This window comes from Callospermophilus lateralis, chromosome 1 (genome assembly GCF_048772815.1).
Source record: "Callospermophilus lateralis isolate mCalLat2 chromosome 1, mCalLat2.hap1, whole genome shotgun sequence".
NCBI lineage: Eukaryota > Metazoa > Chordata > Mammalia > Rodentia > Sciuridae > Callospermophilus > Callospermophilus lateralis.
This window is the reverse complement of record NC_135305.1, coordinates 26788220-26803139: the sequence shown is the minus strand read 5'-3', so window position 1 is coordinate 26803139 and position 14920 is coordinate 26788220. Positions and strand designations below refer to the sequence as shown.

The following is a 14920-nucleotide window of genomic DNA, read 5'->3' as shown; positions in this document are numbered from 1 at the left end:
GACACAAGGAGACATGAAACCCAGTCAAATGTACTAATACAGTCTCTTTTCTAGGTTCAATATCTATAATAACCCCTCCGTTCCCAGCTGATTACACTTTTGGTGCTGGCCTGAAGGCTGCAGTGCACTGCCAGACCAAGAGGATCACCGAAACTTTGCTCTCAACCGCTGTCATTCTTCAGTCTCATGCAAACAACTGAAGTTTCAAAACGGAATTCTAAAAAATCCATATAAGGATATAACCAAAAGGACAAAAGTGAAAAGCCTACATATAAAAGTTTAGAACTGTCTTGATCTGAATTAATTTTAGACTCAGCCCTAAGTGCTCAGCACCATGGAATTACTACAACAGGAACAGCTTGTGTAGTTCATCTATTTCCCACTTCCTTTCCCCTATCTCCACCCCCCCCAAAAGGAGGAGTTTGATCACTTATCAAAGCCTGTAGGTATTATTAGGTATTTATTACTACTGCCCAGGATTGGCTTATGAGGAATTTCTCTTCACACAATGTGATTTAACCTTAAGTTTTGTTACATGACCAGCAAGCCATGGCCCATAGTAGACCCTTAGCAAATAGTTAACTATATAATTGACTGACTCTCACTTTTGACTCTTCAGTTGAAATTTTCTTATGCTTCAATACTAGAATCTTTGATTGCCCCCTAGGGCAACCTACCATATGCAGATTTCTGTCCCACAGGCTGGCTAATCCCATGGACACAGTTTAAAGTGGGCCTCCCTTCTACTTTAGGCACTTTTAACAGGGTAAAATTTGTACTTTCTCAAGCTTATTCTCTTAGGTGTTGCTCACAGTTGAGCTCCCAAGGTCATCTTAACAATTTTTACAAAAACTGCATGGAATAAAACATATATAATCCATGCTTAATGACAGAATTAACAGGCAGTGTTATGAGAGAGCTATTTAAGCTACTCCAGGTAAGATGTATGCATTTTAACTACGTTTTGGAATAAGCAGATGCTTACCTCTCATAGCTGACCTGCTCAGTCTTCAAATCAGAGCCTCCAGAGCTTGTACCAAATGCACCTTCTCTGCATAGACACGATTTAAAAACGGGAAGGGCCTTTCATCATTCAAGACCTTCTTCCCACCTTAAAACAAAGTAGTTTTGCCTATGTCTATTTTGCTAGGTTCCTTGGATTTCCTTTGAGCAAAAGTTATTGTGGCCCTTTTCAAAAAGTTGTAAAACACTACTCAAGCATTATTGAGTTGTTTACAAACAGGGCAGTAAGAAATGTACACGTGGCAGTTCTTTCCATCCCTCACCAAGCACAGCACTTATTAAGAGCAGAAGTGAAATCCTAGGGCTGGCCTTATATTCAGGACTTGCTGAATAATTTTAAATGATCTATTGAATTTTTGTCACATAGTCAGACTACATGTTGCATTCCAGGTACTGTGCATTCCATTTAATGTTAAGACCTTCAGATTAAGTGATACTCTTATACAATACAAATCTATCCAATATCACTAACTATGAATATTTTTATACCAATTATCATTTCTGTCCACCTAGGCTTTTTCACTTGCTCTGATCCCTGTGGAGAACTGGTTTGCTCTATCAATTTTGAGGTGCACAACGCATCCTGATGATCACAGACAATGGAATAGAGTGTGATTTAAAAATAAAAAAGAAATTCACAGCATAATGACCCACTATCAGAAGGAACACATAGTAAAGCTTTATTACTTTCTATTACTTTCCCTTTATAAGATAATTTCACAAATCTTCCTTCTGTGATAATAAGAAAGCAAATCATCAGTGATTGCCACCAAGAATTCACCCAGCAATATCATATAGATCTCTTGAACTCATAGTATGTAGTATATGGATATAGAAAGAGGAGCACTAATTTGATACAATGTCTTAGTCCATTTTCTATTGCTACAACAAAATATCTGAGAATGAACAATCCATAAAGAAGAGAGGTTTATTTTGGCTCACAGTTCTGGAGGCTAGAAGTATAAAAGCATCGTGCCAGTATCTTGTTGGCTTTTGTTAAGGGCCTTGTACTGCCTCAACCCATGGCAGAAAGCAGAAAGGAAAGAAGACATAAGTGGAAGAAGCAAAACACAATGGGTGGCCTTGCTTATAACAATCCATTATTCAGCTAACTAAGCCAGTCCCATAAGAAGAAGAATCACTATGTTGAGAAAATCATGAATCCCTCAACAACATCATCACTCTCACAAACCCCACTTCCCACCTCTGCTACAACAGTAATCAAATTTCACCTGAGGTTTTGAGGAGACAAGACAGTTTCAAAGCATAGCATACATGAGTTCTTTAAATATATATAAATTCATTTAAATTAAAAGTGATTAATATAAGCATTATTTGGTCCTCATAATCTTGGCAATAATCCTGTTCCCATAGTAACAAAAGTTCTATTTTATCCTCATGCATGCTTGTGAAATTATAACAACTTTTCTAATAATGTTTACATATCATTTGCACATAAATTTCATTTTTGTGAGAAGTCCAAGCTAGAGGTTTCTTTCTTTTAATCACATATTGTTATCTTGCCACTAAATATATAATTCACATCTCCTCTCAAATAATGAAAACTTGCCAGAGCCATTCCTATTCCCAAGAAATTTTTAAATTTACATGATGGTCAGACCTTTACATTTCAACATGTAATATTAAGTAAAAGATAATGAAATGCTTTACAGGTATCACCCTGGATATAATATGTTAACATTTTTACCTAATCAGTATTCTCCTGTTCATGTGTTTCAAAGACTTGACAAGTCTCCTTCAGTCAACGTGAAGCAGCTGAAACACTGTCCAGTTACTTATCCCCACCCAAAATGGAGAGATTTTATTTAATAGCTTGTTCTCAGTCAAGCTGCAAATATATGTGTTCCTTACTGAAACTCATTTTAATAATTTTTAACAAGGCAGTTTATAATCTATCATGTCAGGATGGTGGTTGCCTTTGGGGTAGGGTGGTGGTAGGGTGGTGGTAGCTCAAGAGGCTCCGGAGGCTTTTAGAGACCTATCATCTTTTATAGGTATATCTGGGGCATTAAAAAGTCAGTACACCTGTGATTTGTGACAATTTCCATCTTGTGACATTCTTCAATACAAAAGTTAAAATACCTTCAATGTAGATACAAGCATATCCAGGATAGGAAATTTGAGGAACTTTGAAAAATTATCACTTCAACTATCTTATTACTTTTACTTAAAAGTAATGTTTTTCCCATTAGGAATTTGCAAATATATAAGTCAAAGACTAAATAAACTAAAAAGGACAGCCTAAAATATGCCTTTGAAATGGTCTAATTTTCATGTTCTTACGTTTACCTTCTAGAAACAGAATATAGATGGTGCAAATCAGGAACATCAGGGAAAAGTAGACAGTATTCACAAATGTGAACAGTATCTAAGTGTATCATCATGTTTTGCTGGGTTTATCAAGAATATAGGAACCATGAGTTTTATATTTCAAGTCTTGTATTATAATAAACATTATAAAAAGCTTTCTGAGTGGCAGAAATTTTAATTTGTATACAAGAAAATAATGCCAAGTGCTGTACCTGGCACAGGATGGTCTTTGTTCTCACAAGTGTTTCAGTCCTTTACAGGACTCAACAATGAGAATTGTCAGCTGTCTGTGAATGTTTAAAGGGATGTCATGTTGAAGAGGAGCTCTTCTTGCTTCCCTACTCTCTTGCCTCACAAGGACACACAGAGAATCAGGGAGTAAAAGGAGAAAGAAACAGAGACACTTGCGTAGAAGCAAAAGCAGACCTGCATTAATGCAGTACTCACAGAAACCTAAAGTCATCTGGAGAAGCAGAGAGTCCCCTACCACAGCAAATGTTACCACATTGTAAGGGGATTGTATTTGTAACCTATTGTTGCTCTAACAAATTATCTCAGACTTACTGGCTTAAAACAACACAAACCTACTATCTTTCAGTCCTTTTAGTCAGGAGCCTCACTGAGCTAAAATCAAGAGTTATAAGGCTGCAATTGTCCTGGAGGTTCTTTGAGTGAATCCATTTACTTCTCTTTTCCAGTTTCAAGCAGGGGCCTGCATTGTTGGCTTATGGCCCCTTCCTCTAACTTCAATGCCAGCAGCTTAGCATCTTCAAATCTCTGACTCTGAAACTCCTGCCCCTATCTTATGAGCAATACTGAGACCATCTGCATAAGCCAGGGTAATCTTCTCAGCATCCTCTATAAAATCATATCTGCAAAGTCCCTTTTTCCATGTAATATCCCGGATTTAGAGGTTTGAGGGATTAGAATGTGAATAATTTGGGAGTCCATTATTTTGCATTCCAAAGAAAAATATTATAAATATGTAGAAGAGGCTAAATTAGATTGCTAAGGCCCTTTTCAATGTTTAGACTGTATAAATATAGAAAAGAAATAAAATATCTATTAACAATATAACAAAAGTTCACTTGTATTAAGAAACTGACCATGCTATAAACCTGATCCTTCTTCTGAGGGTATTTCTACCTCTCTCTCTTTATATATACTCCAGAAGTCTGAATAGTCTACATAAAAAATTATTGTTTAAAAAAATCCAAGCTTCTCATATGAACAGTGGTCACATCCTGACTAATCCAAGAAAGGAAAAGTGCTAACAAAATCTTGGTAGAAGGTTTGTGCCTTTACAGGCACATGATAGTTATGTAATGACCACCCTGTGGCTACACTAGGATTATACCTTCTCAAGGGTTACAGTGGCCACTGGCTTGTAATTACAGTCTGTCTTTCAACAAAAAAGAAAAAACTGTGAGTATCACTATTTTTACTCCTTATTACACACTCACTACTCATTCACAAATTCCTAAATATCAAGGGAATTATCAAATTCCTAATCTGTACTTTATTTCACAAAAGCTATTAAATATGTAACAATGAAAAATATCCCAACTCAAGAACAAATTTCATCCGTTTATAGCCAATCTGCCATATCTTGTGGCCTTATGCAAAAGATGTTCTAAAAGGGTTACACTTTGCAATTTGGATTAATAGGAAATGTTAAATTATACTCAAAGCAATTGATCAAATGATCTTGGTAAATATTACAGTGAGAAACATTAGCATAAAAACAGTAACAACTTATTCCATCTGTGGAAAAGTTTGTATACTGAATTATTATACCTAGGAAAAATTTCTATAGAAAAATAATTTCTTCTAATGGAATCAAAGGAAAATACTTACCACAATTAAATTTGTATTGAAAGCTATTTGTTTTCTATCAACATCATTATATTAATTAAGAGAAAGAAAATTATTTCAATTGAATTTTTGTAAGACTCAAAAATTTTTCCCCAATGCAATATCAGATGTGTGTGAGTACACACAAACACATACAACATGAATAATAAAGGGATTCTAATATTTACTGAACACTCAATGAATGCCAAGTACTGGACTTGAAAGGCAATATTAGCAATCACCTTTCGGCCCTGTGAAGAATTAGAAATTTAGAATTAGCTAAAAGAAGTCATAAGATTTCTAATAGAATAATTAGAATTTAAATTTAGGCAGTTTAACTACATAGCCTTCATTTTTGTGTGGGTGGGATGCCAGGGATTGAACACAGGACACTCATCACTAAGCCACATCCCCATTTCTGTCTTGTATTTTATTTAGAGACAGGGTCTTACTGAGCACCTTGCTTTTGCTGAGGCTGGCTTTGAATTTACAATCCTCCTGCCTCAGCCTCCAGAGCCACTGGGATTACAGGCATGCACCACTGCACCCGGCCATAGCCTTCTTTTTGACTCTCTTGTAAAACTGCTATTCTATCATTGGTCAAAAGAAATAACAAAATAATATCAACAGTGAAGAGAAAGATACCTATGTATTTAACATACTACTAAAAAATCAACATTTATGTAAGTTAATGTTCTTTTTTTTTCATATCTAATTTTTATATTGATTGCAGGCTGAATTGCAATGTAATATAAGATTCTGAAGATATAGTACAATAATTTTATGTGGCTTACATGTGAAAATGATAATGTTTCTGATGTATTGGGCAGAATAAAGCATATTATCCAATTTAATTTCACCTCTTTTCTTTCAAGGAATTTCCTTAATTCCACAGTAGATATTTTAAAATTCCGTATGTGGCTCTTAGACATAGCTCATATATTTCTACTTGAGAATGCTGAACTAGAATGACTGTTCTCCTGGCTCCATGTGTCCAAGTCCCTTTCACTCTACAAAGCTCAGATTGAATTGATTATCCGCTAAGCTTCACATGACCCACGGGAGCCAGAATTAGTCTTTCTCACCTCTGAAATTCCATAAGATTTATATTATGTCTTATCAACCTCTACCCTATAAATAACAAATATTTCTAGTCACACCTCCCGAGCCCCTCAGACAAGAACCATTTCTAATTCAGGTCCCAAGTTTAGGGATGCTCAAATTTTTGTGTGATGCTCCAGCATCAGACACACTCAGTTTGGGGTACAGGCTCCATGACTGGCCAGCTGTGTGATATTGGCTAAATTGCTTGACCTCTTTGGACCTTGCTTTTCACATTGTAAGGTAAGTAGGAATAATAATAAACAATGCCTATTTTACAGGGTTTTAGTGAAGCTTAAATAAAATCACACAATATACAGTATTGAAAATGTGTATTATTATGACTATGACCCTGGGTAGTAGTGAGAGTTCTCTAGAGAAACAAAATCAAGAGAGAGAGAGAGAGAGAGAGAGAGAGAGAACCAGCAAAGGCCAACAGGCTGGAAATTCACCTAAAGTTGGTGTTGGTTTGGGGTTCGAATTTCAGAGTGCAGACTGAAAATTCAGACAGGATTTTACATTGCAGTGAATAGGAAAACCCCTCCTTTCTCTCTCTTTTTTTTTTTTAAATTAATTTATTTTTGAAAGTAGGTATAAAAATATTTTTTTTATTGGTTGTTCAAAACCCTACAAAGCTCTTGACATATCATATTTCATACATTAGCATACATTAGCTTCAAGTGAGGAAAGGTAGCAGAATACAACAGTTACTATTATGGTATTATGTAAAAATGTGGATGTGTAACCCATGTGATTCTGCAATCTGTACTTGGGGTAAAAAAGGGAGTTCATAAGTTAATGTTCTTAATCCCTAAATATTTTCTATAAATTTTCTTAAATTTTAGTAACTTCAAAATGAATACGTAGGAAAACTAAAATGCTATCCCGATTTTTTTGGGGTTTTTTTGCAGTGAAATTGTAGGAGGTACTACTCATTGTATGATTATATCCAAGCAGCTATAAAATCATAACATAAAAAGATCAATGACTAGGTGAAAATTTCCAGTATGCCCCATATCAGCTAGACTGTTGTGACAAACATGTCCCTGGCAGTATCCTGAGTGATAGAAAATCTAATACTGTTTTATCCAACATTGTTCATTTATTCATGAATCTGTTCATTTATTCCACAAATACTGGTTGATCAAGTATCATAAACCAGAGGCTATGTTCGGCCTTGAGGACATAAGGGTGACAGAGACATACTACCAGAATTTCCCATTCTTTGGTAAAATGGAAACCACAAACAACTCAGCTCAGTGACAAGGTAAGCAAAGGGTGATGATGGCAGCATGTAAGACAAGTACTTGACCATGCTGAACTTCTTAATTAAGACTGTAAGACATGGCCAAACAAAATAAAGGGAAAAAAGGATTTGGGATTGAGAAACAACATATACGATAGCGTAAAGGTCTGTAATCACATGTCATAGTTAAGTGTTTTGAATAGTTCACTATAACCAGAGCATAGCATTGTATAAAAGAACAAGTAGAGTGAAAGATGAAGATGTGAGTGGAAACTGAATCATGAAGATGCTTAAATATCACCCAGGGATTTTGAATATTTTTAGATATACAAATGTAATTATTATGGCCTGTTTCACGTCTCTTTACTTCACATTCAGGTGAAACAAATCAACAGGGAGTATTAGACATAGGGGAGACTCCCTCTTTTTCATCATTCAAAAGAGTCCCCATGGTTATTTTCTGTTTAGAACATGACATTTGTTTCATTCACAAAAAGAAAATGCATATAGCCACTGCATGCTAAGAAAGACACTGGGCAATATCATTATTTATAACAAAATGGACATCTGGAAAGGACGTGTGAATGGAAGAGCTGGGAAATTACTGCTTGCCTGATGCTGACGAAGTATTTAGGACAAGTGAAGTGCTAAGTAGCTGTGGGAAGAAGGGCTATGGAACTTTACTGGTAGGTACATTCTGGATGAAAAGGGGGTTGACTCTATATTCTGAGCTATAGATGAATGTTATGTGTCCATGATAAACGGAGAAGAAACATGCATGGCTGAGTCGGGGAACAGACAGAAGAGGATGGTTCTCAAAATTTCAAGGAGATAGTGCATTTATATTTAAAAGTATTAGGTCAAGAGTTATTTGCAAACCAAAGAAAAAGATATTGAAAAAATTGACAATCATTTGAGTGAAAGGAATAAGGATTGTTAGGAAGATTTAATAAGGAGGTAGAATATTGGTTAGAAAAATAAAATTGGCAGAATCTGTTTCAAAATAAACTATATTCTGCCTCATACACCCACAGAAGAGTAAAATAAATTTGCCAAAAGGAATTTGCCAATTGTCAAAGCCAAAAATTGGCAGCCCTAATTATGCTTGCTAGAAATGAACAGAATGAATACTCTCCATGAATCATTCCCAAAGCTGTCTAGTACAAAATCCTGAGTGGCATCCCATATCTGGGCATTCCATATTTTATTATTTATTTATAGTTTGACTTGCTTTGACAACAGACATAAGTCATTTGAAAGAAACTTTACCCATTAAAACAACAAAATATAATTTTCAAAAAATGAGAGACATGGGATATAAAATTAAAATAAGAGCTACACTGGGAATAGAAGATGAAGTGTGGATATCATGTTGCTTTGAAGGTCCACATCAATCCCTATTGCTTTGCTAAGCCCCAGATTTGCCTCTGGGCTTCCTATCAGCCCAAGAGAAGAAAAAAAAGAAAAAAGAAAAAGAATTCACTATATAGATTATATTTCTGTGGGAAAAAAAATATACATCAACAGTTCTTCAGAAGTATATTTAGATTTTTATTTCAAATTTGAATAAAAGATGAATTTAGTTCAAAACACATTTTTGGGGTTCCATCTCTGGAAAATTAAAAATCATTAGTGAGAATATTTTAAAAAAACAAATTAAAAATTCCTTTTTTCCATTTTAAATATAAGTAATATTCTTTTAAAATGTTTTGATTTCAATTAGCAAAAAATGTCTTAGTTACAACTCATAATGTTGTCTTAAGCAGTAATTCATCTTTCTAGGAATTCAAGTTCAGTAAATTCTTCCAGTACAAGAAGACTATCTAACTTAGGGATCACTTTAACTATATTTGTTATAATGTGTTACAAAGATATTTTCAAGCAAAATAGCATTTAAAATTTTGTATTCAAATTAGTTTCTTCAAAATATATACATATATACTAACGATTTACTATGATGATGTATACTTTGAGCAAGCCAACTTCCCACTTAAAAGCATTTAATAGAGTTATTTGACATATATGCTACTCTTCTTGCTCCTTGATCCCAATTCAGCCTTAAACCTACTGACATTTCAAGCCCTGTTAATACTTAAAATATAAATAATGTGTATTTTAGTGCATATATATATTATACAATAAATATGTCAGTTTTAAAAACTATAAATAGCTAAGTTCTATGTCAAATCCATGCCAATTTAACTGACAAATGATGCCAACATATTTTATATTTATTGCATTCCCAGATTATAGAGAAGCAGCTTAAAATAGGTTATCTTCATTTTTGTTTTGTTTTATTTTTATCCTTTATACAAGTCTATCTGTATTTGTATAAAAATAATATATAACTAAATCTAATTTGATTTTTTAAATCAAAGTTCATTTAGGGATAATGTGCATTTTATGATAAAATTGTAGTAAGATACCAACATGTGATACTTTAACAGAGTGTCATTCAGTTAAAACCATGTTATATATCTTATTTAATATCTAAAGAAACAAATCAAGGGATATGATCCATCAAATTTTAACTTCGAAGTAAATATCATATAATCTAATAAAATCACAAATTAGAGCATTCAAATACTCATTTAATTATTTTTATCATGGAAGTAAGTAAATATTTAAGCCCTAGAAAGGTGACACTTTCTCAGTAGGATATATGCTAACTACAAGTTTCTGAAATTGGTTAGTCAGGGGAGAGAAGAAAGGATTGAAAAAGCCAATGAGAAAAGAGAAGTTTTCTTAATATGATACTTAACATAAATATATGTGTTAGAATTATAACTGAGTTGCTATTGAAAATATCTGAAAGTTTTGATGCAAAAGCAGTATTGTGAATTCATGAATTCAGGAGGAGGAAGCAGGTGCCTTCTCTACAGGAGGGCATGTCTTCATAACTGTCTTTGGCTCACAAAAACTGAATCAGCATGAGAACATTTTTAATGTGTTTAACATGTACTTACTTATTAAGCATAATGAAAATATACACAATTGATTACTACTTCTCTAGAAAAACAAACAGGATTATCATTGTGCTCCTTTTCTCATTTAAGAAGTTCTCTGGGTGGGTACACCTTCAAGAAGATTCATCTTTTCTAGAACTTCTTTCATTTATGGATACACATTTATTTTTCAAAAGTTAATTTTTACCATTAATTGTTATGAAATACTCCCTTATTTTTCTTTCATTTTCCTTAATCAGTCTCCGGAGTTAGAGCAACATAAACTATTTCAAATCAATTATTCACATTCTAATTAGGATGGAGACACAATATGTTATTTTTATACACAGTCTCTAAAAATAACAGAGATACAGTGATAAGATATTTCCATGTTTTCATTTTGAAGATAGAAGTGAATTTCACTCTATGATTTCCAGGTTACTTATCTATGAATATTCTTTAGGAATAAATTTTTTATCTTCAGAAGTAACCTATCAACTGTTTATTAAAAGAATTTCATATAAGAATCCAATATGTTTTCTAAATGAAATTATTTGAAATAAAATATATACAAATACATTTATTCTCCTTTCTACTTTTAGTTTAATATCACAGATTTTATAGACATGTGATTTGACCATAACAGATTTATATAATAAAACACTTTAAATATGAAACTGAAGACATATATCTATAAGACAGTAAAATGTCTAATCCACACTATGCAGGTATATTTATATAATAACTATAAACAAGGAATGCTTATTATGTCAAAGAGAAGTTGTGGCCTTTGTCCTATCTATAACAGAATATAATATGGTCTTGTTCAATAATTGTATTTTATTGAATATTAATAACAGGTACTACTTTTAAACAGCTCTATCAAAACAGAAAAATGTAAATAAAATAGAAAGTAGAGACACTTGCATTCAAAGAAAAAAGACTCAAAAATTAAAGTAACAGGGAACTTTGTGAAAGTTAAATCAACTCATAATACCCCAATCTATAGTTCTAGATAAATGGAGTCTCAGTAATGGACATAATTAAAGTCATTGAGGTAGAGGACAATTTTAGATCATTCTGCTCTAAATTTGAAAAGGTATTGTCAGAATAGCTATGTTTTTTTTAAGAATGACCTGTGAGCTTAATGTTTACACTTAGGGGGGATATCAACAAATTTATGTCAATCTGAATGAGACATATATCTAAATGTAACCTGATATATATATATATATATATATATATATATATATATATATATATATATATATTTGTTTTTTACTTTCACACTTTGCAATTCAGTAATAAAAGAGGCCAAAACACCCTCATTGAGAGACCAGGAAGTTATTCAAATGTGCCAAGGTCTAGGGTCCCTTTTGTGGTGACCTATTTTAACCTAGGAAAAATGACTAAGTATTATGTAATGGGGAAAGAATCTCAGTTTGTTGGAAGACTCATCTCAGCAACCTACCAATTTCAGAGAATGAATGAACATCAGTTCATAATATGGCCCAGGTCATGTAAGCAAATATTCAAACCTTGAAAGCCATGCACATGTCTTAGTAAAGTCTAAAAGAAGACAAAGTAAATCAATTTGGGTTTAGGAAGCACATATACAAGCTAATTCAGGGATCTTTCAATGATCCATATGAAATTTCAGTACACTCAGATGTATAAATATCGAAGAGAACCATTCAGTGAGTAAAGGCATAGAGCCCAAATAACGAAGGAAAGAATTAGTATGGTAGTAAAAACTAGCCCAGTAGTAAATAAAAATAGGATGCTTGGTATGCCCTGGTCATCCAGCACATCCACATTCACAGACCCAGCCTCAATGGAGTCAATCAAGCTTCTGGGAGATTAGTGACCAGAGGGAGGGAGGGAGGGAAGAAGGGAGTGCTCTTTTTCATCAAGTGACAGAAATTTCCTCTGTAAATTGTAGAGATTTGGGAAGATTAACACCATACTCCAATAAGTTTAACTAGAACTAAACAGTGTAGAAACTATGACATTTCTCTCACTTTATCCTGAGATCATTAAGACATATACACTACAACATACTATTATCCAGTTCAGATTTCTATAACCTCAGGGAGAGGTGTGGAGACAGCCACAGAGATTATGAAGGCATTGGAAAATAATACTGATGAGAAAATGGGAAGATTCTAGATTTACAAGACAAAATGAGCTTAAGCAGGAATTTGAAGGATTTAAGTCTGCTATAAGGAAGATTTTCCTGATACTGTGGGTTCGTAAACATTGAAGTGGTTTGCCGAAACTGCAGAAACTCCAATTTTGGGAATCTGTAAAAACAGGAAAGATAACAGATCTGCTTGCTGCTCAGAAGGATTGGATATAGGCCTTATTCAGCTGGAACTTCCCAAGTCCCTTCTAACCCTGTGATTTTAATTGTAAGTGCTAATATAAACAGTATTTTCCATGAAACCCTTCTGACTCAGTACCATTTAGAATGGGGGAGGAGTGTAAAAAATACTTTTTACAGAACATAAAAGCAATGAGTTTGTCATAAGGAATCCTAGTGATATCTTTGAGTACTTATACCTTTTGTTTTTAAACTTATCATGCAAATCTTACAGAGAGCTTAATGAAATATTTTTTTATAATATAATGCAGTTTTGAATAGTTCATACCAATGAGCATTAAACTGCCATGGAAAGTACCAAACATAGTAAAAATCAGGCAAATAGGCAAATTAAGCTTTTCCTCTTTATATCATACAGACTAAAATATTGTTTCTTTTTTCCCTTTACATTAGGCTCAAAGTTACTCATTAAGTTTGGATACTTACTTATTCATAGTCCAAACCATTTTTTTTCTTGAAACACATGTGAATCCTTAAAATAGTAGTTTATAGTATCAAGGATGAATTGAGAATACATTTAAGTCTTAGATTCTGATGCAAATGTTTTATAAAAAGTAGTTGAATAATTCATACAGTAAATAGATTGGATAGTTTACTAAGCTAAAAAGAAGTCAGTTAAATTGAATGTTGATATATTTATATATAACAAACAAAATCCGATTTGGATTCCCACAAAGGAACTCTTTTGCTTCCCCCCTAAAGAACCTACATAAACATTAGATTTAATCAAATTTAACAACCAACACCTTTTCTTTTGTCAATGAGCTGAGGCAAAATCTTTAAAGAGTTTATTATCTTATAAAGTAGCAGCAGCATTATTAATTTCAACTAACGACTTCACAAATGCACATTATAAAGTGCCACTCAAACTTTCTACACTTCCCAAATCCACAGATTCCTAAGTTGACAGCACCTTCACAGCCTTGCAGTTAACTGCATTCAGTAAATATTTGCATCCATAGCACTACAGATCCTAATAACGGTTCGAAAATCCCATGTAAACACACGCTCCTCTGTGTATTTGTCAATAAATTGTATAAACAGACATAGTATACCTGTAGGCAAGGCTCCTGTCTTAGAAATTCCTCACCCACTCATTGTATCAGGACAGTATCTCTCAATATCTTTTTTTTTTTACTTGATGTTGATTTTAACGTGTGTAGCGTGTGTGTGTGTGTGTGTGTGTGTGTGTACACGCGCGCATATTACCGGTGAGGGGGATCCATTCTTGCAGAGGGGCCCTCTGAAGACTCCTTTAATGCCCCGGTAGTGCCCATTGCTGAGATGTCTGGAACTGATGACCAGGTAACAAGCCATGTGGGTCCAGGCGAGAGGTGCACAGTCTCAACTCCTCTCCAGATGACCAGCGTGGGAATGTGGGCTGGTTTCTCACCAGCAGCAGTGACTGCCACCTCCCGAGAAGAATTGGCCAGCAGCAAGCTTGGGACGCAGCGCCCGCGCGTTCCTGCTCCTCACGCGGCGCTGGGTTTCTGCTGCCAGCAGCGGCTGCTGAGACTGAGGCGTCGGTGGCGGCAGTGGCAGCCACACAACACTTAGGGGACCCGGCGAGCCAGTCCACATGCTGCTCTGACGAGGTGGCTGCTCAATCGCGGGCCAGATATCTGTGTGTATGTGCGCGCGCGCACACACACACACACACACACACACACACAAAAGACAACTTCCTGGGTCTGGGTCCCCCAGGAAATTAGGACTCCGCCCCCCGCCCCCTGCCTTCGCACCTAGTGCACGCCCCTGGGGTGCTCAGGCGCGGGTCCCCATCTTCTGGCCGGGGCAATCCCCAGACTGGGCTGTGGGACGCGGCGCCAGGAATTCGGCAGCAGCAGCCGGTGCCAGGAGAGTGGCGGGGAGTCCTGGGAAGCGCCAGAGCACTGGCCCCCTCTGCAGTGGCCGGGAGAGGACGAAGGAAGCGATGGGCTGTCTGGGACGAGGACAGAGTGTTGGGGACGCGACGACTTCTGAGCAGGGGCAGTGAGCGCCGCGGCTGGGAGCCGTGGGCTCTGGCCACCCGGGAGG

General features: G+C 35.3%; 1 protein-coding gene across 1 annotated transcript in view; it reads right to left on the bottom strand.

Moving 5' to 3' along the window:
- Znf804b (zinc finger protein 804B) overlaps nucleotides 1-14200 on the bottom strand; it is a 470782-nt gene extending 456582 nt beyond the window's left edge. Inside the window, exon 1 of the mRNA XM_076860873.2 lies at nucleotides 14093-14200. Coding sequence (XP_076716988.2) covers nucleotides 14093-14200 — 108 coding nt within the window. The remainder of the gene's footprint in view (nucleotides 1-14092) is intronic.
- Nucleotides 14201-14920: the final 720 nt, after the last annotated feature.